The 24,641-nt window shown below is 65.3% G+C and overlaps 1 protein-coding gene across 3 annotated transcripts; it reads left to right on the forward strand.

The window, feature by feature from the left end:
- The first annotated feature begins 6,485 nt into the window (after nt 1-6,485).
- On the forward strand, nt 6,486-19,789 carry SEPTIN4 (septin 4). 3 transcript variants are annotated; one of them, XM_058037605.1, is made up of 12 exons: nt 6,486-6,544; nt 11,083-11,382; nt 11,608-11,701; nt 11,811-11,897; nt 12,667-12,790; nt 13,474-13,608; nt 13,686-13,803; nt 14,105-14,206; nt 14,579-14,675; nt 14,753-14,915; nt 17,921-18,020; nt 18,272-19,789. In XM_058037605.1, the coding sequence occupies exons 1-12, from the start codon at nt 6,542-6,544 to the stop codon at nt 18,329-18,331; spliced, it is 1,383 nt and encodes a 460-aa protein (XP_057893588.1). In that variant the 5' UTR covers nt 6,486-6,541; the 3' UTR covers nt 18,332-19,789. The 3 variants fall into 3 exon arrangements, with proteins under 3 accessions (XP_057893588.1, XP_057893587.1, XP_057893589.1); XM_058037604.1 differs by lacking the exon at nt 6,486-6,544 and adding an exon at nt 9,040-9,412; XM_058037606.1 differs by lacking the exon at nt 6,486-6,544 and adding an exon at nt 9,486-10,834.
- Nucleotides 19,790-24,641: the final 4,852 nt, after the last annotated feature.

A 24,641-nucleotide genomic window follows, 5' to 3' on the forward strand; every position in this document is an offset into this window, starting at 1 on the left:
CGCTCGCTGCCCGGCCTGTTGGCAATCGCTCGCCTCCCCCGGGGGGCTGGGAGCTCCTGTGCAAACTGAGGCAGGAGGGGACGGTCCCCGTGCCCAGGGCGGGGCTGGCACTGCCCGTGGTGGCACACACCAGCTCGCCCACCCCCATGGGGGCAGTACTGTTGTCCCCCTTTGTGCTGTCCCCAGCCCATTGTGGGTATCCCCTGCCCTGGGACTGGTGCCATCCCTGCTTATGTCACCAGGGCCCCCAAGTGCTGTGTCCCCTCACTGGTCTGGTGGCCATGGCCACTGCCATGCCAGGGTGGTGACAGGCAGGTGAGACCATCGGTGCTGGAGCTGATTTGCCTTTGGTGTAAAACCAGCCCTAGGGAACAGTGAGGTGGCTTGTGCTGGGGGTAGCCCATGGCCCTGCCCTGCTGTCCCTCTGTCCTCAACACCTCTCTGAACCAAACTAAGGTCCCCAAGGTGGGGGGGCTCCATCCCTGGGGGAGGGTGAGCTTTGGAAGCTGGAGAAGATCTGGAACCCAAAGAGCTGAGGGGGAGTGACAGGGAAGGGATGGGACTGGGGGGATGTCCCCAAGGGTGTCCCCAGTGATGCTGCAGCTGGGGAAGGAGCTTGAAAGGGTCCCAGGGTCCAGGCTGGAACCCACCAGAGAACCTCATGGTTTATTGCTCTGGAGGGACATGGGGGGGATGTAGTGACAGTGGCACTGTCCCCCCTCCTGGAGTGGCTCCTGACTGCCTGTTCCCCAGTCCCCCAGTGAGGGACAGGGACTAACACCCTGCCAGGTGTCACAGGCTGTCACTGCCCCTGGTGACACCCCACTGTGCTGATTCTTTGCTCTGGCAGCAGGACACTGTCACTCCCTGGAGCGCTGGGGTGAGGGAGCCACTGTGGCCACCACACCTAGGAAACACCACTGTCCCCAGTGCCCTGCTGCCACAGGAGAGCAGCACCCCAGGAGACCCCCAGCCCTGCAGTAGGAACCCCCAAACCCATGGGACCCCCCCAGCCCCTCACCCAGCTGGGTGCAGGGGTGCCTGCTGGTGTCAGGGACACCACACCCACTGGGACACTTGCTGGTGGCCCTTGGGGCAAGAGCCAGCAGCTGGCCACAGCACTGTGGCCACTGAGTCACCCCTGTGACCAGCAGCTCATCCCAGACCAAGCCACCAGCTGGGACACCCCCTCACCAGGCAGGGAGGTGGCTCTGGCACAGCCACAGTGGCCCCATGCTGTCACTGTCACCCGAAAGTTTCCTCCAGGGCTGTGCAGCATCCTGTGCCCAAATCCAGCCCCTGTCCAGCCTGACCCAGTGCCCGTGGGAGAGGCTCATCCCATCACCAGCACCTGGCTGTCCCTCCAGCCATCCCTTCCCAAGAGGGACAAGGCCACCCAGACCATGTCACAGGCCACCAAGAGCTGCCACTGCACCCACTGTCTTCTCCCAGCTCCTGCTCTGTGCCCCCAGGGGTGTCTCTGGTAGGGTCCTGGCCCAGTTTGGAATGGTGGCACATGGGGAGCCAGGTGTCCCCACCAAGGGGTGGCCAAAGGCACCAGTGGCTCTGGCAAGGACACAGCTGAGAGCTCCAGCCATGAACCATTGGCCGTGGGTTGGTCACCTTCCTGGTGGGGAGGTCTGGGGCTCCAGGGGAGAGGAGCAAGGGCAGGTTCTCCAGGAACCCTGGCAAGGTGGGCACTGGTGCTGCAGGGACCCTCCTGGGGGACATCTTGTGACAGGGCTAACTGGCAGAGGGTCCTCATGAGGCTTGAGATGTGCAAGGAGGAGAGGTGCTGGGGACCAGGCAGGACAGGGCTGTGTGGAGCTGGAAAGGGATTCCTGGGATCCCAGCAAGCACCCAGCTGCACAGGGATGTGTGGAAATAGAAAAGGATTCCTGGATCCCAGCAAGCACCCAGCTGCACAGGGATGTGTGGAGATGGAGGGGGGTCACAGGGGTCTGGCTGGGGTGTCCAGCCCCATGGGGACATGGGGTCTCACCCCCAGCCCTGGCCACAGCAAGACTCACCCTCACATGAGGATTGCTGAGCAGGCAGTGGCTCTGGGACCCTCTGGAGCCCTTTCCAGCTCAGCCAGAGGCTGGACCTGAGACATCCTGGGATCATTGCTGTCCTCCAGGCTCTGATCTCCCATCCTGCATTGAACGTGGCTCTGCAGGGCGTCTGTCACAGCTGACCCTGTCCCCAGAGGTGGCACAGATCCCTCCCCTGGCTCAGGATCAGGGGCTCTGTGTGGCTCTGGAGCAGCCTGAGCCCTCTCTCCATAATTTGGTGTCACTGTCACACCTCCCCTCTGCAAGCTGGGCAGGGATAGGAGCCGCATCCTTGGGTCACACATGTCACCAGCACCTGGTGGCTCCATGGGGAACATCCAGATGCCCAAAAGCCTGGTGGAGCTGTGAGGCCGATGGTGGGGGTCAGTACCTGTCTGTCTGCCTCAGTTCCCCCGTAGCTGGAGCTGTGGGGTGTGGGGATGGGAAGAAGGGCTGTCACTGCAGCTGTCACTGCAGCTCCTGTCCCCCCTCTGGTGTCCTCTGGTCACTGACAGGTGAGGCTGGCCAAATCCAGGCGAGAAAATCCCATGGAAACAGTTCCCACCTCATTTGCCAGCACTTTTGGTAAGATCTACATAAACATGGCATTTATAAACACAGCCCTGGGAACACGGTTCTGCCATCCTCTCTGCCAGCTGGGGGCACTGGGGGCCATCCCTGTGTCCTGTGGGGACATGGGCACCTGGGAGGGGACAGCTGGGGTTGCCTGAAAGCCTCAGCTGCTCCTGGTGGGAGAAAAATGGCTTCTCTCAATCCTCTGCATCTCCCCCAGCTCCAGCACAGCCCCTGGCACTGGGGCTCCGCAGGGGAGGCGAGTGATGGGTGCTCCTGCATTGCCCAGTGCCACCAGGGCCCCAGGCAGGCCCAGGGCTGGGCACCATCGACTGATGAGTCCTTGGGGAGGGATCTGGGAGCTGCTGACACGTGATGAGCTGTGGGAAGGTTCAGGCCAAGGAGGAAAGGGGGCTTTGTGTGGGACCACGTGGGCTCCTGGGTTTGGATGTCTGTGACACCTTCCCCACTGCTGTGACACCGTTCCTTAGAGCACATCCCACGTCCAAACCCCTCTAAGGGGCTGGCACTGCCTGGACTTGGGGAATGTGGACCCTTAGAAGCCCCTGCTCTGAGCAGGAGCTCCCTGCAGAGACAGCCCAAGGGTGGGGAGACCCTGGGATGTGGGTTTGGGGAGCTGTGGGACCCTGGCATGTGCATCTAGGGAACCCCTGTGCATGGGTTTGGGGAGCTGGAAGACCCTGGCATGTGGGTTTTGGGTTTGGGGCACCCCAGACTGTAGGTTTGGGGGTATTGGCTGCCACATTAGACTCAAGCACAGGGAGCAGCCCAGGCATGGGCTCAGACCAAGGGGAAGAGGCCAAAAGGCAGGAGCTACACCCCAGGTTTTCAGGCTCCACTCTAAGCACAGACCCCCCAGCCCACCTCATCCCTTTGCTGGGGCAGATCTTGGGGAGCACTGTGGGGTGCCTGATGTGCCTCATCCTTTCCACAGTGTGAAAAATGAGTTTATTCCCAGCTTGGAGCCTGTTTGGCTGCTTTGGAGAGGGGAGAGCAGAACTTCTGCCTGTGCTTGGTGGCTTTGGGGACGGATCCTTGGGGCTTTGTCCCTCAGGATGTGTCACTGCAGTGAGGTGCTCCACTCCCTGCACATGGCATTCCTGGGCCCAGCCAGGGAAGGCCCCCAGCCAAGACCCATTTCAAGAGAAAGAGCTAAAATAGAGATTGTCACGGCAGAGGCAGGGGAGCATCCCAACATGTGGCCTCTGGACCTGGCGGCAGACGAGGACGTGGTGACCCCAGCCCCACCCCATGCCTGGCTGACACCCTGTGGTCTCTGCGACCCCCAGTCTTCCCCCTGGCCCTCCTTTGAGCCTCACCCCGGGCAGGGGGAGCCCCGGGCGCTGTCCCGGTGCCGGTGATGCCAGGGCAGGGGGAGCCGGGTGCCAGTGATGTCGGGGCAGGCAGGGGGAGCCCCGGGCGCTGTCCCGGTGCCGGTGATGCCAGGGCAGGCAGGGGGAGCCGGTGCTGGGTCAGCCCCGGGCAGGCAGCGAGGTGGTTAAAGCTCCCCACGCCCGCCGGATGCAGCATCCTGGGCTGGGCTCTTTCCATCTTGTTTTGGTTTGGAGGAATAAAAGCTTTGGCAGCAGCAAAGCCGCTTCCCAAAATAACTCAGCCTCCCATGGTAATTATAGAGCTCCGGGCCCCGGTAGCGAGCGGAGACTTCCCAGCCGGGCCGGGCCCGAGGATCGCTGCTGCTGCCGGCCCGAGGGACCCCGGGGTGCCTCGGGGACCTTGGGGACCTCCCCAGCTGTGCCACCCTCCCTGGGCGTCCCCATCGCTCCCCTTGGCGCCATCTCCCAGACGGGAGCGTGCAGCCCCGGTGTCCCTCCCGCTCCGCAGCTGATCCCTTCAGCTTTTAATGCTCGTGTAAAGCCCAGGTTGCAGCTCCCGGCCTCGATGGGCACTGGGCTGCCGGAGCGAGGCCGTGGCCAGAGAGTGGCTGTGCCCCCGGCCAGGTCAGGAGCACGGAGCCGATCCCGGCAGGGCCGGCCCGAGAGCGCCCGGCTCGCCCCGGCAGGGCCCTCCCATCCCCGCGGGGCTCAGCGCTGCTCCTTGAAGGGCAGGGAGAGCCCGGGCTGAGCTCCTGGAGCCCCCGAGCCCCTAATCCCCGCTAATCCTGGAGGAAAGCGCTGCCTGTGGGGATTAGGGATGTAAACAGCCATCCTCACCTGCCTGCCCCTACCTGCCCCCTGCCCGCACCCCCAGCGGCCAAGATGAGGTGCCAGGAGAGCGGGATCCCTGCCTGGAACCCCCAAATACAGGGTCGAGGTGGCCACTGCTGCTCTCTGAGGCTGCGTCGAGCCTGTGATGGTTATTTATGGGAATAGGGAATGTAGAGCCATCTGGACACAGCCTGGATCTATAACGTCCGAGGGAAAGAGATTCCAGGCAGTGACAAGGTTGGGGACAAGGCGAGATAGTCCCTGTGGAGTTACACAGCTTTGGTCAGAGCCTGACTGGGGCTGGATCTGTTTTCTCCTCCTGGGGAATCACCACTGGCTTTTTTCATGGGCAGGGAAACTGAGGCAGATGAGGAGAAGCCCATGAGAGGGATGTGCTGGGAATGCATGCGACCTCCCCAGCTCCCTGGCTTGGAGTGGGTTTGAAGTGGGACAAGGACAGTCCTGAGGAGCAGCAGGGCCGGGAGACAGGAATGTGGGGCGGGCTGAGCTGTGCCAGCTGCTCGCCACGGGGAGCAGCCCCCGCGGCCAAGGCTGCCCCGGCCGGAACAGGAGCCCGCGGTGCCAGCATCCTCCCTGCCCTCCGGGACACGGGGACACGGCCGCGTGCCGCTGCCACTCACATGGGCTCGGGGGCATCCCGGGAAGGCGCTGCCATCCCTGAGGCGGGATGGGGATGGGCACGGCCGGGTGTCCGGGTCCCTTTGCCAGCCCACCGGCCAGGGGCAGGATCGCTCAGCAGCAGCCCCAGGAAGGGTTCGGGAGCGGGAGGCAGGCTGGGATTTTGCAGAGAGAGGGCTGGGAAACTGGGATTTGGTGACCCGTGCCCAGTGCAGTCGCCAGTCCCTGGTAGCCAGCAGGTGCTGTGGGATGTGTGGGGCTGGAGTGTTCTCCCAGTACCCAACACCCCCTAACTGGTGCCCAGTGCTCCCAAGAGGCAGTGGCTGGTGTGAGCCCAGTGCCTCCCGCACAGTACCTGGTGCCTGCAGGGCAGTGCCCGGCGCTGGTGGCACTGCCAGCAGGTCAGTCACTGTCACTGGGCCATTCCCTCTCACTGCACCACTGACTGGTGCTGGGGCCTTGTACCCACTGCCTGCACCGCGCCCTGCCAATGCCCAGCGCCCAGCGCTGTGCCCTGCACCCGGTGCTGTGCCCTGTCCCTGGTACTGGTGCCCTGTCCCTGCTGCAGTGTCTTGTTCCTGGTGCTGCTGTCCTGTGCCACCACCCCGTGCCCTGTGCAGCTCCCGGTGCCCGGTGAGTGCTGCCAGAGCTGGTGCCCGGTGCCCGGCCCCAGTGCGAGTGCCCGGTGCCGGTGCCAGGTATTGATGCCAGAGCCGAATGCCAAGGCTGGATGCTGATGCCCGGTGCCCGGTGCCGGTGCCCAGTGCGTGGTGCCAGTGCCCCGTGTGCGGTGCCCAGTGCCCGGTGCACATCTCTCGCTCCCGGTGGCGGCGCCGAGCGCCGGTGCCGCTGCCTGTACCCGTGTGCAGTGCGCGGTGCCGGGCGCTGCCGCTGCCGCCGCTGCCGGTGCCGCTGCCGGTGCCCGGTGCCGCTGCCGGTGATGCCGAGCGGCCGCCCCGCCCGCCCCCCCGCCCGCCCCGCCCCGGGGCCGCCCCCGCCCCCGCCGCTGCTATTTCTGCTAATCCGCGGCGGGGCCCGGCCGTGCCCATCGGCAGCCGCCGCTCCCGGACGGCGCCCGGCGCCGCAGCCATGGTAAGGCCGGCGCGGACGTGGGACCGGCCCGGCCCGGGCTGCCCCGCACCGTGGCACGGGCCCGCTCCCGCAGCCCGGGCCCGCTCCCGCAGCCCGCTGCCCTCCGTGAAGGTGACGGTGCGCGGGGGCGGAGCGGACCGGGGCCGCCGGTGCCGCAGCGGAGCGCGGGGGGGACACGGGCGGCGGAGCAGCACCTGCCCGGCCCCGGAGGGCGCAGCCCCGGGAGAGGCGAGGGGGCCACGGGCCCTGACCGGGGCATCCGGAGGGCAGCGCTCGGGAGCGTCACCTGCGTGTACCCGTCCCGCGCTCCTCCCACGGGTGTCCGTCCGTGCGTGGGCAGCGGGAGCCGCTCCGGTGCGGCTCCGTGCCGAGCATCGCTTCCCAGCTCTTGGCAGGTCCCCGGGCTGGGGCGCTGGTGGCACTGCCAGCCCGGCCGGGCCCTCGGCCGGGACCGTGACACGCACGGAGCCGGCTCCGCACTCACCGGCGGGGTCCGGAGCCGCCGCTGGCGTTCCCAGCCCGCGGGAGCTTGTTCTGCATCTCCCGCTCTGCCCTGCTCCTCCGCGGCGGTGGCAGGTCCCCAGCAGCCGCCCGGCCGGGCCACGTCTCCGCGGGGGCCTCGGGCCGCGTCCAGGGCGGGGGTGAGGACCGGGGGCTGCGGCCGTGGCTCGCGTGGCACCGGCTGGTGGCCCCGGGACGAGCGGCCTTGGTGGGGAGCGCCGCGGCCGCGCCGTGGGAACCAGCCCGGCGCATTCCTCCGGAGCTGGAGGCAGCGAAAGCAGAGAGGAGGGCGGCTGGCGGAGCGTGTCGCAACGGAGCGCCTTCCCGACAGGCTCCAGACTGTGCCTGTGGGATGCACTCATCAGCCTCGGAAACATCGGGGGGGGACAGAGTCACAGCTGGGGACCGGGGCCAGCTGGGCTCCCTCGTCCCTGCCCGTGGGGTGAGTTGGGGCTGGAGGTGCTCCAGAATGACCCACAGAGGCAGAGCCGGTGACCCTGTCACCAGTGCCACATCCCTCTGTCCCCAAAGCAGCTCCCAGCTGGCCCGGAGGAGCAGCAGGAGCACTGGTGTGTCCCTCCCCCGGTCTCTGCTCCCGGCTCGGAGCGGGTCAGGTCCCACGTGCTGAGATGTCACCGGGTCTCCAGGCTGGACAGGCCTCGCTGTCACGTCCCGGCTCACAGGGAGCCATGGTCCCATCCTGAGGTCCCTACTCAGGTGCTCACAGGCCCTTCAAACTGGAGGATTCCTGCGGGAGAGGGACTGGAGCTGCTGCACCAAGGCCTGTGCTCACCTCCTGTGCTCACCTGCCTGGTGCTGACCCCCTGCCCAGAGCAGGGACCCACACCCACACCACAGCCTGCCCCCCATCCTTGGGGTGCCCGGCACCCTGCTCCCTTGGAGCTGCCGGGAGACTCCGTTTTCCCGTTTCCCATCTGGAACGCTGCTGAGGGGTGCGATGGCAGAGCTGGGGGTGCCCTGGCTCTGCAGGGGGAGCATCCCGTGTACCCAGAGGCGGGGCCGGGCAGGCACAGCCCCACTCCTGTCTCCCTGGCAGCGCTGGCCTTTCGCTGGGGGCTTCTCCTGCGCGGCGTTCGTGCCTTTGGGACCGCGTCTGTGCCAGGGATACTCAGCCACAGTGACACAGTGGCCGTGCCGCGGGTGGCATTCTGGGTGTCACCTTTAGAGGGCTTGGAAACGCCTCTGTCATCCTGGCGGTAGGCACAGCACCTTTGCCGGGGAAAACACCTCCCGTGGGAATGCGGTACCCGTGGAGCGATGCTCGGGGGCAGCCGGTGCTTTCCTCGGTCAGGCTTTGCCCGCCGTCCCCGTGTCCCCCCGCGTCGCATCCCTCGGGCTGTCACAGCGCGATGCAGAGCGACAGGCGGGGACGGGGCTGCTGCTGCGGCTGCGGGGCGCTGACAGCCCGGGTGTGAGGCCGGCTCGCACTCAGCCGCGTGTGTAATCTGCTTACGGGGGCACCGACACAGCCCCGGGCTCTCGCTGCCGTAAATCCCCGCTCCTGCCGGGAGCGCGGGCTGGGACGCTGGGAAAGGGGCCGAGCGCCCCTGGATCGCGCCTGAGCTGCTCTGATGCATCTCGACACGCATCAAGGTGAATCACCATCCCTGGTGACCCCGAAGTGACAGCCGGGGAGCCCTGGCTGCCACCCACGGCTGCTCCTGGGGCACTGTTAACCCTTCGCCTCCCAGCGATGAGCCGGGAAAGCCGAGGCAGGAATGCTGGAGCTCCTGCCCGAGATCCCTGTGGTGGGCAGCGTCCCTGCTTCTCCCAGGCCGGGCCTGGGTCCTTCCCAGCCAGACCCAGCTCCAGCAAGAGCTTAAAGCCACGTGGGGAAGCTTTAAGTGTCAGGTGCAAAAGTGCGGGAAAACTGAGTTTCTGACCTCAGAGAGGCTGTGGAGCCCTGCTGGGGAACGCTCCTGGGGGCAGTGGGAGTGGACGTGGTGTGCACTGGGATGGAGGGAGTTTTGTCCCAGGATAGAGCGGATTTTTGTTCTGGGACAGAGGTGCTCCCGAGGACTGAGTGTCCTCCTGCGCTGTAGGCACTGTGTGCGTTCAGCCCAGGGGGTGTTGGTGGTGCTCCTGCAGCCCCCCCAGGACCTCCCTTGGCCAATGACGGCTGGTCCTTGACACCTCCCCAGCCGGGCAGGAGCTGGGTTCGGCTGTGCCCGGGTCCCTCTCCCCTGCCGTGCCCGGCCCCTGGGTGCGCAGCCTGCCCAGGGTGGAGTTATGCTAATGCTGCTCCCCCCCCTCGGCGCAGCCGGTGCCACTCGGCATCTCCTGCTGGCCACGGGCGACGCTGGCTGAGCCATGGCCACCGGCCCCGAGCTGCAGCCTGGGCAAGAGGTACGGGGGCAGCGCCCGTCCCCGGCGGGCCGAGAGAGGGGGCACAGGGGGTGGGGGCACGGAATACCCCGGTTCTGCGGGAAGGTGCCGCAGCTGATCCTCCGTCCCCGGGACAGCCCTGCCGGGGCCGCACCTGCTGCAGGACCCCCGAGGATGGGGCGCAAACCTCGGTGCTGCAGCACTGCCGAAGTCATCGGCTTCGCCGGGGGTGGGAGACGAGGGCGAGCCCCAAAGGGCTGGAGCCCCGAGGGATGGAGCGGCAGCAGGGCTGGAAGCGCTCGCCGCTGGTGGTGGCATCACCTCCCACCCCCGAGTGTCCCCGGCCGGGCCGCGCTGGGGGCTGGCGCTGAGGCCCCCCAGGTGCAGGGCGGGGAGGAAGAGGATGCTGCGGTCACACAGACCCAGCGAGCACTCGGGACCCGCCGGGGCAGAGGGCAGCACGGCGGTCCCGCAGTCCCGCCATGGGGCAGCCCCCGCCACGGGGCCACCTGCTGTCCCCCGGCCTGGCCCCGTGGTGCCCGTGCTGTGGCCGCGGGGGCAGCGGGAGCGGGGCCGGCCGTGCGAGCGCTCGGCCCGGGCAGCGCCGTGACCTTGTTTCCAGCCCGCTGATTCCCGCATCTCGCCTGCCGCCGGCACCGCCAGCCAGCGGGGACCAGGCGCAGGGCAGGACGAGCGTGTGTCCCCATGGAGGGACCTGGACTGGAGGCCCGCTCTGGGGGGACAGTCCCCAGCCGGGAGCCCACAGGGTCACGGGCTCCCTCGGCCCCTGCGTGGCTCTCGTTTGGAGCTGGGGTGGCCTGGCAGTTGCCTTGGGACCTTGGGGACATTGGTGCCTGCTGGCAGCGGAGCTTGGTCCCACGGGAGCCGCTGCCGGACGTGCCCTTGGGAACGCGTCTCCTCCCGCCAGCGCTTGTAAACAGGATGTGGAGCCATCCCAACCCCGGCGTTGCCGTCCCTCGTCCCAGCCCCGACAGCCCACGGGCAGCAGCTCGGGGGCAGCTGTGCCTTCCCCCGCCCCTGCCCGCGCCCCGCTCCGCGGGAACAGCCAGGGCAAGGAGGTGTCGGCTCCTGGTCATGTCCCTGGCCGTGTCCCCTGCCCTGGCTCTCTCCCGGGGCTGCGGGGACGGGGCCCCTGCGCTGACACCCCGTGAAAGGGCAGCGGGCGGGGGGCGTGGGCACCGGGGGACCCCTGCCCGCTCTCTGCCTTCCCCCCGCTCAGGCCACCCCCCAATCACTCTTCATCTCTTCTTGGTGACTCTGCCTCCTCCCGGCCCCTCCCTGTGCTCCTGGCAGGCCGTGGGGCGCGGGGGAGTCCTGGCTGCCCCAGAAGACCCCGAGGAGCGGCGGGGTGCCCAGGGGGAAGGTGCCCAGCCCTGTCCCCCGGAGTGCCAGGAGCTGGCTGCCGTCCCCACGCCGCAAGTCGTAAGCGCCCGAGGTGCACGGGACCGCGGCTGTCCCCACTGCCATCCCCATGGCTGTACCCGTGGCTGTCCCCAGGGTGGTGGCCGGTCCCCTGGGGTGGCCGCGTCCCGTCTCTCCTCCCATCCCTGCCACCTTCAGGCTGCATGTGTCTGGCTGCTGCGGTTTGGGGGCTTGGGAGGCTGAGCCGGGTGGTGCCACGTCGGGCTGGCACTGCCACCGCCACTGTCACCTCCTCCTTTGGTCCCCAGATAAAACGTTTCCTGAAGGAGGACTCGGACGAGGCTGAGCTGACCCAGTTCCTGCGGGATTGCCCAGCAGCTGACAGCTCCAGGAAGGTGGAGGCCCCGGAGAGCCGGCGGGAGCCCGGCCACCCCCTGGGCAGCGGGGCCAGGGTTCCTCCAGACGAAGGCAGTGACGAGAGGGACGCCAGGATTTTCTCCCGCTCCCGGCCCGCGGATTTCCAGCAGCACATCGCCGCCCCCCCGCCGCCCAGCCCCAACCGCCCGCGCAGCCCCTGGGGACAGCTGGACCCCTACGACTCCTCCGAGGTGCGGGATGTGTCCCTGGGCAGGGACGGAGGGACACACACCGGGGGCCAGGGGCTGCGGGATGGGGGATGTTCCCATCTTGTGAACACAAAGGCTTTGGGCAGGCATGGCCTCATCCCCTGGAACTCCAATCCTGGGAATCCATTGTGGGCCGGGGGAAGGGGGTTCTCAGGGTAGGAGGTGTGCTGTTGGTGTCCCTGTCCCACGTCCCCTCTGCCTCTGCAGGATGACAAGGAGTACGTGGGCTTTGCCACGCTGCCCAACCAGGTACATCGCAAGTCGGTGAAGAAGGGCTTTGACTTCACCCTCATGGTGGCAGGTACGGGGCTCCAGCCAGCCTGGGGTGCTGACCCCACCCTGCATCCCAAGCACCCTGCACTGGGGAGGGGGATCCTGCCTGCCCCCTCATCTTTGTCCCTCTTTCTCAGGGGAATCCGGGCTGGGCAAGTCCACCCTGGTCAACAGCCTCTTCCTGACGGACATGTACAGGGACCGCAAGCTGCTCAATGCCGAAGGTTGGGGACAGTCACGGCCCACAGGGGTGTCCTGGGTGACCTGGGCAGTGGCAGAGCCAGGGATGTTCCTGGGGGCTGCAGCCCCTCTCCCTGCCCTGAAACGACATGTGCTGTGTTGCCAGCTGCCCACTGGCACTGGGGACGGCTCTGAGGCAGTGAGAACCCCCCTGCACAGCATGGGGACCCCCCACAGGGACTTTATTTCCACGGGGAAAACAAGCCCTGGCTTGTTGGGGATTGGCTGGATCTGCAGCATTTCTGGGAGCCTGGGGACAGTCAGGATCTGGAGCACAGTGCCAGTTCAGCTGCAGCCAGTTTTTGAATTAAAATGGCCCAAAGTTGCCCAAATCCCCAGGAGGGGTTTGTTTGATTTGTTTCCGTTGCTTGGAGTGAAAGCCGAAACACACAATACAGCAGGAGCATCCTCGGGGATGCAGGGACATGGAGGGTCCTGGGGTGAAGGGGCACGTGCAGTCTGGATCTGTGGGGTCACCTGAAATGCTCCTGAGCAAGGCCCAGCCCCAGCAGAGCCCTGTGCTGCCTGAGCTGGGCTCCTGGGGTGGCAGTGGCACAGCCACCAAGGAATGGCTGCCCACCATCCATGGGGATGAAGGGACCACAGCATGGAGCCTCCTCTCCTGGGCTGGAGCAGGGTGTGTGTCAGAGCTGATCCAGCGGGGTCACCCCGCCCCAGGGTGGGGGATGGCGCTTGGGGGTTGCAGCATGTCCCCATGGTGTCCCCCTTGGTGACGCATGTCCCTCCCCACAGAGCGCATCACACAGACAGTGGAGATCACCAAGCACGTGGTGGACATCGAGGAGAAGGGGGTCAAGCTACGCCTGACCATCGTGGACACGCCGGGCTTTGGGGACGCCGTCAACAACACCGAGTGGTGAGTGCCATGGGGTGGGGACTGTCCCCAGGGTGGGTGTGATGGTGATGCCATGGGGTGGGGACTGTCCCCAGGCTGGGTGGGATGGTGAGTGCCATGGGGTGGGGACTGTCCCCAGGGTGGGTGGGACAGTGAGTGCCATGGGGTGGGGACTGTCCCCAGGGTGGGTGGGATGGTGAGTGCCATGGGGTGGGGACTGTCCCCAGGGTGGGTGGGACAGTGAGTGCCATGGGGTGGGGACTGTCCCCAGGGTGGGTGGGATGGTGAGTGCCACAGCGTGGGGACTGTCCCCAGGGTGGGTGGGACAGTGAGTGCCATGGCATGGGGACTGTCCCCAGGGTGGGTGGGACAGTGAGTGCCATGGGGTGGGGACTGTCCCCAGGGTGGGTGGGACAGTGAGTGCCATGGCATGGGGACTGTCCCCAGGGTGGGTGGGACAGTGAGTGCCATGGGGTGGGGACTGTCCCCAGGGTGGGTGGGACAGTGAGTGCCACAGCGTGGGGACTGTCCCCAGGGTGGGTCTCCAGCATGGGGGTCTCCCCAGTTGGGGGACAGCCCGTGGTGGGTGGGATGCCCATGGTTCACTGGGCTTAGGTGCTGAGCCATGGAGGTATTGAGCTGGGGGTCCACAGAGAGCAGGGGGGTCTCACAGAATACTCGGTGTCACCTTGCTGTCCCTGCAGCTGGAAGCCGGTGGCCGACTACATCGACCAGCAGTTCGAGCAGTATTTCCGTGACGAAAGTGGCCTCAACCGGAAAAACATCCAGGACAACCGAGTGCACTGCTGCATCTACTTCATCTCGCCCTTCGGCCACGGGTAGGGGCAGCCCCGCCCGCGCTGCCGGGGGCGGGCAGGGGCTCGCTGGGACCGGGCTCACCGGGCTCCCCCCGCAGGCTCCGGCCCCTGGACGTGGAGTTCATGAGAGCCCTGCACCAGCGCGTGAACATCGTGCCCGTGCTGGCCAAGGCTGACACCCTGACCCCCGCCGAGGTGGAGCGCATGAAGAACAAGGTGAGGGGAGCTGTCCCAGCAGGGCCCCAGCCATGGCGGTGCCCTGGGCTTTCCATCCATCTCCTGCCTGGAATTTGCCCTGGAGCATTTTCCAGGCTTGAAGCACTGTAGAGGACCATGTTGTCCCCATGGCCACCAAGGACACATCTGCCCAGGGCTCAGCTGGGGGTTGGAAGAACTGGGGACGTCCATGACATGTGGTCTGGTGGGACCAGGCTTTGGGGGCCATTGGCCCTGTGTGGTGCCTCCCATGCCCTTCCCGAGGCCGCAGCCCTGCCCTCAGGGAGCTGTTTGCCTCCAGATCCGGGAGGAGATCGATCACTATGGCATCCGCATCTACCAATTCCCTGAGTGCGACTCGGACGAGGATGAGGAGTTCAAGCTGCAGGACCAGGCACTGAAGGTGGGTCTGGCTCCACCAGCTCCATCACTGGAGGGGCAGAGCCCTGTGGCCAGGAGGACACGTCACCCTGGGGTAGCTGCAGGACTCTTTGGGGCCATGCAAGCTCTCCAGCATGGAGGGGCTGGCACATATCTCAGTACCCAGACATGTCACCAGGATCCCATGGGAGACATGTGCAGCTTGGTGGGATGGGGCTTGGGTGGGGAAACCCATGCCACGACCTCTGCTGTCCCACTGGGGCTCTCCACAGCCGGGCCTTTGGAATATCCCGGCAAACGGGTGCTGGACACAGCCGAGGAGGGCACACGGAGGGATGCGGGTCCTGGCAGGCGGGGGTCATAGCAGGGCCCTGCTGATCCCCCGCCATTGCAGGAGAGCATCCCCTTCGCCGTCATCGGCAGCAACACGGTGGTGGAGGCCAAGGGCCGGCGCGTCCGCGGGCGCCTCTACCCCTGGGGCATCGTGGAAGGTAACGCGGGGCTGCCCCTGTGGGGACAGGGACACGGCTGGGACAGGCTGTGGGCCCTGACCCCGCGTCCCCCGCAGTGGAGAACCCGTCCCACTGCGACTTCGTGAAGCTGCGCACGATGCTGGTGAGGACGCACATGCAGGACCTGAAGGACGTGACGCGGGAGACGCACTACGAGAACTACCGCACACAGTGCATCCAGAGCATGACCCGCATGGTGGTCAAGGAGCGCAACCGCAAGTACGGGCTGGGCTGGGCTGGGGCTGGGGCTGGGACTGGGCTGGGCTGGGCTGGGCTGTGCTGGGCTGTGCTGGGGCTGGGCTGGGGCTGGGACTGGACTGGGCTGGGCTGGGCTGGGCTGGGCTGGGCTGGGCCAGGCTGGGCTGGGCTGGGCCAGGCTGTGCTGGGCCTGGCTGGGCCTGGCTGGGCTGGGGTGGGCTGGGTTAGGGTGGGGGGCTCCTTTCTTTGGGGTGACCCCACCCACTGCAAGTGGCAGTGTTGACAGGTCAGGGCTGTGCATGGGGCTGGGCTGGGCAGCCCCGGTGCTGTGCTGTGCTGTGCTGTGGAGCCCCGGTCCCGTGCTGTGCTGGGCAGCCCCGGTGCTGTGAAGGGCCTCCCTGTGCCCTTTGGGCTGGGAGTGCCTGGGGATGCTCTGGCAATGAGGGGCCCTGCAAACCCCGAGGCTGGGTCTGTCTTAGCTGGGATATTCCAGCAGCGAGGGGCACCCTGTGACCCCGGGGAGGCTGTGGGGATGCTCTGGTAGCAAGGGGGACCCTGCATCTCCCCAGAGCTGGGGCTGGTTAGAGGGGCATGTTCCAGCAGTGAAGGGGACCCCATGTGCCCCCAGGGCTGGGGCTGGGGCTGGGGCCAGGGCTGTGCTCTGGCAGCAAGGGGGACCGTGTGTCCCTCAGGGCTGGGTGTGTCTCCCCCATCCTGCTGGGGCAGGGATGGCCCGTCCAGCACCGAGGGGGATCCTGCATCCCCCTGGGGCTGGCTGTGGGGGGATGGGGATGTCTGGCTCCAACAGGGAGGGGCCCCTGCACCCCTGCAGGCTCCAGCGCCAGAGCAGGGGCCCGGCAAAAGCCAGTGCTGGGACTCTGCTCGCCGATCAGCCGAATTCACAGCACCCACATCTGCTTTAGCCACCCTGAGGTGCTGAGGGAGCCCCCACCAGCAGGTCCCCAGTGGGACCCTCCCGCCGGGGGTCAGAGCAGAGTGAGAATGAGTGGAAGCTCTGTGGGTCCCGGGGGACTCGAGCTGTGCTTTGGGGGGCTGGCAGTAGCTGTGGGCACCTCTCTGGCACCTCTAAGTGTCTGTCCCTGTGTGCCCCGGGGCAGGAGCCATCCCTCCGTGCTGAGGCTGTGCTGCGGGGACTGCTCCGCCGACTGAGCCGGGACCGGCCGGGCCGCCCCGGGCCTGGCCCTGCTCGCCCTGCCACCCCCTGGCCCCTCTATAAAAGTGCTTGTTGGTACCCAACGCTGTCTTGGTCCTTCTGTGCCTGAGCAAGGCCCAGGCAGCTGCCCTCGGGGCGAGCCGGCCCTGTGGCCACCCACTATGGCCCTGTGGCCACCTGCTGGTGTCCCACACAAGCTGCCCCTGGGGTGCCAAAGGACGCTGGGTGCTGGTGGTGTCACCCCGGCTCACCCAGGTTTGAGGATGTGTCACTGTTAGGTGGCACTGAGCCCCCAGTCTACCCAAGGGACGGGTGCCCCCGTCGTGCTGCCCTCCCAGGGCCGCCATTTTGGGGTGCTGAGAGCCTTTGCTGCTCGCCCCATTGCCGGGCCCGGCTCCAGCTTCCTGTCCCTGCCAGGGCTGGCAGGAGCTCCAGGTGCTCCCCACGTCCCCAGGGCCAAAGCCGAGACAGCGGCAGCGCCTTCCAAAACATCTCCCGAGGCGGCCAAAGCCCGGCCCTGGCGCTGGCCCAGCCCCCGGCACAGCGGGACCCCGCGGGCAGGGATGGCCCGTCCTGCTGGGGCAGGGATGGCCCGTCCTGCTCCAGACAGGGATGGCCCGTCCTGCTGGGGCAGGGATGGCCCGTCCTGCTGGGACAGGAATGGCCCGTCCTGCTGGGGCAGGGATAGCCCGTCCTGCTCCAGACAGGGATGGCCCGTCCTGCTGGGACAGGGATGGCCCGTCCTGCTCCAGACAGGGATGGCCCGTCCTGCTCCAGACAGGGATGGCCCGTCCTGCTCCAGCCAGGGATGGCCCGTCCTGATGGGGCAGGGATGGCCCGTCCTGCTGGGACAGGAATGGCCCGTCCTGCTGGGACAGGGGTGGCCCGTCCTGCTCCAGCCAGGGATGGCCCGGTCTGATGGGGCAGGGATGGCCCGGTCTGATGGGGCAGGGATGGCCCGTCCTGCTGGGACAGGGGTGGCCCGTCCTGCTGGGACAGGGGTGGCCCGTCCTGCTGGGACAGGAATGGCCCGTCCTGCTGGGACAGGGATGGCCCGGTCTGATGGGGCAGGGATGGCCCGTCCTGCTGGGACAGGGATGGCCCGTCCTGCTCCAGACAGGGATGGCCGGTCCCAGCCGTGTCCCAGCCGCGTCCCGCCCGTGTCCCGCCCGTGTCCCTCATCCCCTTTGCCCCAGGGCCCCCGCTGGCCGTGGCTGTGGCGATGGCACGTGGCAGCACGCGTGACGCTGCCAGCCGCTGTCGGTGTCCCGGTTGTCCCCGCTGGGGTGGCACGTGGCATCCCCCGGCACGGGTGGAAGGCCGGTCCCTCCCGGGGCCAGGGGAGAAGCCAGGCTGGGCTGGGCTGAGCTGGCCCGGCTCCCGCGCGGCCTCAGGGGGATGCTCGCGGCTCTCTCCGGCAGGAATGGGCTTGAATTGGGGCAGAGGCTCCGGAGAAGGGTGTGGGGCACCCCTGGGGCTGGCAGGGCAGTGGAGTGCCTGGAGAGCCCATCCTGAGGCCAGGGGACACAGGGGAGATGCTGGGGTTTTGATGTTTTAAAGCAGCAGGGAAAATACTGCCCCAGGAGAGCCTAACCCCATGGGATTCTCCCCAGAATGGGAGGGTGTGGAGGAAGTCTCTGGGTCCCCCCTGGGTTGGTGCATGGCAGGTTGGGTGTGCTGAGATTTGCGGGGCTGGCTGGGGCCGCTCACATCTCCCTCCAGCACTCTGAGGGTGGCCATGGGGCCCAGGGGCTGTGCGGGGGCTGCTGGGGCCCGGCAGGGGTTGGGGCATCGAAGGGGGCTGTCCCTGGGGAGCTGGGGCAGCACCCCCACCTTCTCTCTCTGCCCACAGCAAGCTGACCCGGGAGAGCGGGACAGACTTCCCCATCCCCGTGATCCCCCCGGTGCCGGACGTGGAGACCGAGAAACTCATCCGGGAGAAGGACGAGGAGGTGAGCGTGGGGCTGAGCCCCACAGCCCGTCCCCACTGCCTCCTGCCCGGCCACGGCACAGCCGTCAGGAGCCGCCCTTCCCGCAGCATCCCCAGCGAGCAGGGTCTGCAGGTGCACCCAGGGGTTCCCCCCACCCCTCCCTAGCTGGGCCATCCCAGTTTGTCCGGGATGCTCAGCCCGACCCCATTTGCACGGGAGCAGCGTGCGTGGGGCTCGACACCATCCACGATCCCGGCTCTGCTCCCTTCCAGCTGCGGCGGATGCAGGAGATGCTCCAGAAGATCCAGAAGCAGATGAAGGACTCGCACTAGCCCGTCCCTCCTCCTCCTCCTCCTCCTCGTCCTCCTCCTGGCCCCATCAGAAATGTTTACATCACGCTCCTCCCGCCCGGCCCCGCTGCCAGACTCGGTACCAACACCCACCCACCACCTTAAGCTGCGGCATCGCCTTATCCAACCCCCAGCGCCCGCGGGGACACCCGGGGACAGCGAGGGGACACCGGGGACAGCGAGGGACAGGGCACCCAGCCCGGGTTCCCCTGCCCTGCTTTCCCCCAATCACTGGGGACAACTTGGTTCCCCCAGGCTTTGGTTTCCCGTTTCTCCACAGCTCTGGGGAGGGCCCTGGCCAGCCTGGTCCCCACAGCGTGTCCCTTGTCCCCGTGTCACCCTGGGCTCCCTGCTTACAGCCTTTATGCTCAGCTTGGCCCTGGCTTAAGGGAAGAGGAAAAGGGGGCGCTGGTGCCAGCCCCACAATGCCCCAGCTGCTGAGGGGGACAGGGCTGTTCCCCTGGCCTTGGCTGGCGTGGAGGGACAGCAGCTCCTGGGGACCACAGGGGACAGAGGGGATGGAGGGACAGCCAAGGGACAGCCACCATCCTGCTCCCTGCCAGCACCAGTGCAGGGACACTGTGTCCAGCCCTGTGGACACATGGAGCAGTGGGAGACACTCACCCTGTCCCCACAGAGTGACAGCAGGGCTGTGGCACGAGGAGCACTGGGGAATTGGTGTCCCCAGGGAAAATCCCTTGAACCCCAAATCAGAGGCTGGGCACCCCCAGCCTGCCGTGATGTTGGCCCTGTAAAGCAATAATGAGTGTCCTGTGCCCCTGGCACCTCTCACCCCATGGCAACAGCGCCGGCCCTGGCTGGAATTTCAGCCCCTGCTGCCACTTGCTTGTCTGTGGTGTCCTGTGTGCCCAGGATGTCCCTGTCCCTGCTGCTTCTTGGCACAGCAGCCCTGTGTATTCTCCAAGGATATCCCCATGTGTGCTGCTTCCCAGCAAAGTGCTGCTGCGTGTCCCCATGCCCCCCATGGTGTCCCCATGTCCCCCATGGTGTCCCCATGTTCCCCACCATGTCCTGGTTGGTGTTGCTGCCCTACAGAGCACTGCAGCTTGTCCCCCCCTCCCCGGACTGTCCCCATCTGTGTTGCTTTCCACAGAGCTATGTTGCATCTCTGTGTCCCTGTGGGATGTCGCCAGTCATGTCACCACCCTGCAGGGCTCTGTGTAGTGTCCCTGTGTCCCCAAGGATGTCCCCAGCTGTGCTGCTTCCTGCAAAGCCCCACTGTGTGTCCCCAGGGCGAGCCCTGGCCACCCCTCCAGCATCCCCAGGGAGATGGATCCAAACTCCTCCGGGTCTGGGAGAGCCTGCAGGGGATGGGGAGGATGCAGCAGGACTGGGAGCACTGGGATGAGTGGGATCAGTGGGATGAGTGGAATCTGTGGGAGCAGTGGGATCAGTGGGGTCAGTGGGAGCACTGGGAGCACTGGGATGAGCGGAGTCAGTGGGATCAGTGGGATCAGCGGTATCAATGGCAGCAGTGGGAGCAGTGGGAGCAGTGGCAGCAGTGGCAGCAGTGGGAGCAGTGGGATCAGTGGGAGCAGTGGGAGCAGTGGGAGCAGTGGGAGCAGTGGGATCAGTGGCAGCAATGGCAGCAGTGGCAGCAGTGGGATCAGTGGCAGCAGTGGCAGCAGTGGGATCAGTGGCAGCAATGGCAGCAGTGGCAGCAGTGGGATCAGTGGCAGCAGTGGCAGCAGTGGGATCAGTGGCAGCAATGGCAGCAGTGGCAGCAGTGGCAGCAATGGCAGCAGTGGCAGCAGTAGGGTCAGTGGGATCAGTGGCAGCAGTGGGATCAGCAGTATCAATGGCAGCAGTGGGATCAGTGGAGCTCGCTGCCCTAGGGATGTCTCCTGTCCCCATCAGGGTCCCCTTGCCAGGTCCCCGGGTGGGGCGTGGCTGTGCCCAGCCGGGGCTCGGGGCTGGGGGCTGCAGGGTGCCAGGGCAGCACCCGGCCTGTGCCCGCCGTGTCCCCGTGGGCAGGGCCCCCCGGGCAGGGCCCTGCAGGGAACATTTAGCGCTTTCCTTTTTTTAATCTCGCTATTTTCTTACAGAAGCCCCTCCCCTGGCATGACGGTCCTAGAGGCGTTTATTAACGGATCAGAGAGTATAGGTTTATAAATTCTTATAGAGTAGTGGAAATATTTTTATCCCTCCACAACCGTTCTCAATAAATACGGCTGACCTGGCTTGTCTGCAACCCCTTGTGACTTCCACCGAATGGGGGCACCCTGTGGCCCTGGGCATCCCCCATCCCTGGGCACACCACAGCCTTGGCCATCCCACATACCTGGGAATCCTCCCTCCCTGGCCATCCCCTGGTCCTGGCCATCCCACGTTCTGAGGCTGGTGGTGGCCCACCCTGTAGCCTCTTGATCCCAATTCCTGTTCCCTTGCAAAAGGCTCAAAATGGATGCTGGGGGGGTTTGTGCTGCACTCACAGGGACACCTAGGTTGGGGTGTGGTGGGAGAGCCTCTCGGGATCCAGCTCTGCGATGGGGGGGCACAAGGAGGGGTCTCCCCCTCTCATGTGCCTTGGGGTGCTGCTGGTATGGGGCTGGGATGGGAGTGGGGAGGACAGAGCCTGAGCAGGGATGGAATTGCCTTCCACGTGCTGCCTCTGGGCCCCCTTGTGTCCCCCCACCAGTGGGGGGGCCCTGCCAGGAGACACCACCAGTACCTGTGCCCAGTCACCCCAGTTTGGGTCCCCCAGGACCTGCTGGGGTGGAGGAGCAGGAGGAGTGGGCAGAGCAACACAGGGATGGATGGGCTGCATCTCCAGCTGCCACCCAGAGGGCATCATCCACCTGCATCCCATTATCCCACCCTGCACCCCAATATCCCACCCCTGCCCCTGCATCCCCTCCCCACAGAGCCCTTGGGCTGATTCAGCTGAGTGCAGGGTCAGGGAGCTGGGACAGGGCCATCCCCAGGGCCACACAGACTGGGGAGGGATGGATGGATGGATGGATCCATGGATGGATGGATGGATGGATGGATGGATGGATGGATGGATGGATGATGGATGGATGGATGGATGGATGGATGGATGGATGGATGGATGGATGGATGGATGATGGATGGATGGATGATGGATGGATGGATGATGGATGGATGGATGGATGGATGGATGGATGGATGGATGGATGGATGGATGGATGATGGATGGATGGATGGATGGATGGATGGATGGATGATGGATGGATGGATGGATGGATGAGAACTGAGGGTTCTGGTGGGTGATAAATGGGACATGACCTGGCCATGGGCACTGGCAGCCCAGGGAGCCAAGTGTGTCCTGAGCTCCTCCCGTCATGGTGGGCAGCAGGGGAGGGAGGGGATGCTCCCCCTCTGCTCTGCTCTCCCGAGACCCCTCTGGAGCTGCCTCCAGCTCATCCCAGCACAGACATGGAGCTGGTAGAGCAGGCCCAGAGGAGGCCACCAGAATGGTCTGAGGTGATCCCTGGTCTCTGCTGTGGAGGAAAGCTGCCTCATGGCACCGGCCAGCCCCAGTCCTTGTTCTGCTGCCAGCCACTTCTCCCCTTGCTGAGGGTCAGAGCAGGGACCCCACCTCCCTGGGGTCCTTCCCTCCTTCACCAGCACCGCCTCAGCCCCACCTTGCTTGGCCCAGGGTGCTGAGCCCCGCTGTGGCTGTGATGCCAATTCCTGCTCTTCACCAGGCCAAACCCCCCCTATTCCCCCCCATGAACCCTCTTATCAACATGGAAATGGAAAATGTTTGTGCTTCCTTGGCTGGAAGCAGCGCTCACCCCAGAGGCTGGGAGACACAAACCTCCCACATCCCACCATTGCAGCTCCAGGAAGGATCCCCTGGCTGCCTCTTCCTCCCCAGAACAGCCAACAGACCCTCTGCTTTTGGTCCCAGACTGGCTGATCTATCTGATTCCTGTTTTCCCAGAGGATAAAACCCAGCACTGATGCTCCAGTGACATCCCCAGCTGTGCCCACCCTTCCCTGCACTCCATTCCATGTGATTTTCATCACACCTTTAAAAATAAAAAGCCCCAAACCCACTCAAACCCAGCCTTCCCAAGGCAGAGATTGATATTTCCACATGGCAAATGCTTCCATGCAATTCCCCAATGTCCTATTTTTGGTTTCTCACCAGTCCTGGCACTGGTTGCAGCATCCGTGCTGGAGCTCCAGCCAAGCTCAGAGGAAGGGAATAAAGGTTTCTTAGGGCAGAGAAGGAAATCTCCCATCTCCTTCCCTGGGCTGTACCACCCATGCCTGACACCTAATGAGACCTCAGGTGACATCAGTCCCATTGTTTCCCTTTCCCCCCTACCTTCCCTACTTATTCATTTGTTCCTTACATAATTAATTATATTTTCCCCCATGGGAGAGCCCCCTGCAGCCCCACCTTTTCCCATCTTTTCAAATCCAGAAACCAAGGCGCTGCCTCCGGCTCTTTCCCCCCGCTCTGGTACCTCTTCTCCACCTGTCACATCCATTCCTGGTGGCACCTCTCCTGGATCCAGGGGAGTCAGGAGCAGTCATTCCGATTACATTGGGCTCTGTCTCTCCTGGATCCAGGGGAGCCCAGAGCAGAGCCAGGAGCAGTCATTCTGATTGCTCCCATTCCCATCTCTCCTGGATCCAGGGGAGTCAGGAGCAGTCAATTCCAATTGCTCCCATTCCCATCTCTCTCAGATCCAGGGGAGCCAGGAGCAGTCATTCTGGTTGCTCCCATTCCCATCTCTCCTGGATCCAGGGGAGCCAGGAGCAGTCACCCCGATTGCTCCCATTCCTGTCTCTCCCATTCCCAGGGCAGCCAGGAGCAGTCACCCTGATCTCTCCCATTCCCATCTCTCCTGGATCCAGGGGAGCCAGGAGCAGTCACCCCAATTGCTCCCATTCCCATCTCTCCCATTCCCAGGGCAGCCAGGAGCAGAGCCAGGAGCAGTAATTCTGATTGTTCCCATTCCCATCTCCCCCAGATCCAGGGCAGCCAGGAGCAGTGAATTCCACTTGCTCCCATCCCTGTCTTTCCTGGATCCATGGTAGCCAGGAGCAGTCATTCTGATTACCCCCATTCCAGGGCAGCCAGGAGCAGTCACCCTGATTGCTCCTGTTCCCATCTCTCCCATTCCAGGGCAGCCAGGAGCAGTCACCCCAGTGGTGCCCATTCCATCTGTGTGCCCAGGGGCTGCTGGCTGGGGGTGAGAGCCCTTCCCTCCTCTGGCAGCCGTGATGAGGGGTTGGGATGCGGTGTCTGCACACATCCAGTGGATGCTCCTGATGGAGCAGGTAGTCCTTGCATCCCCTGCTCAGGGCAGGAGCAGCTCAGAGAGGTGAAACCCCATTGCTGCTGCTCTGCCCCTCCTGTAAAGGCAGCTAAACCACCCCTGAATGGGACACAGGCTGGAGACCCCAGCCAGCTCCAGCTCTTCCATACCTTTTCCCACTTCCCTGTTCCCCACAGCCAGTGTGGAAAGACCAGACCAAGAGCTTGGCACATTTCTCAGGCTGGGAGCTGGGGGTGCTCACCTGGAGAAGAGAAGGCTCCAGGGAGAGCTCAGAGCCCCTTGCAGGGCCTAAAGGGGCTCCAGGAGAGCTGGAGAGGGACTGGGGACAAGGGATGGAGGGACAGGACCCAGGGAATGGCTCCCAGTGCCAGAGGGCAGCGATGGATGGGATATTGGGAAGAAACTCTTCCCTGTGAGGGTGGTGAGGCTGTGGTGGGCACACGAGAACACGACAAGAACAGATGGATATGCAATCACAGCCTGGTCTTTACTTGCAGAAGAGCCCACCTGTGGCTGTGGATTCTGGGAAGCTCCATGAGATGCCTTTACTGACACGTGATGTTATTTCTGGAGCTTCCCTGAAAAACCCCAGGTTGTGCTGTGTTTTGTGAAGATAATGCCCATTCCACGAGACCCACCAGGAGCAGTGCTGAGAGGCTGGGGAGCAGCAGCTGCTCCTCCCTCCCTGGGGATGTCATTGATGATGCCAGCACCAAGCACAGAGCAGAACAGGCAGGGAAAGGCTGCTCTGACGCTGACATTCCCATGTGGAAGGGGACAAGGTGCCCCTGTCCTGGCTGTCTGTCCAGGAGCACAGGCAGAGCCCCTCGGTCCTGGCTGTTCCTGGACAAACAGCACCATCTATTTGCAGCACGAGAGCAGAGGGGGCATGGTGGGTGCCCCTCAGCAGGGCTGGGGATCCCACCCTGGAGCAGCAGCCTCTGCTGTCCTGGGTCACACTGGGACATTCCTGACCCCCAGACCCTCTTGCAGCCCCGGTGACACCTGGG

Source organism: Melospiza georgiana, chromosome 19, assembly GCF_028018845.1.
Source record: "Melospiza georgiana isolate bMelGeo1 chromosome 19, bMelGeo1.pri, whole genome shotgun sequence".
In the NCBI taxonomy this organism is placed as follows: domain Eukaryota; kingdom Metazoa; phylum Chordata; class Aves; order Passeriformes; family Passerellidae; genus Melospiza; species Melospiza georgiana.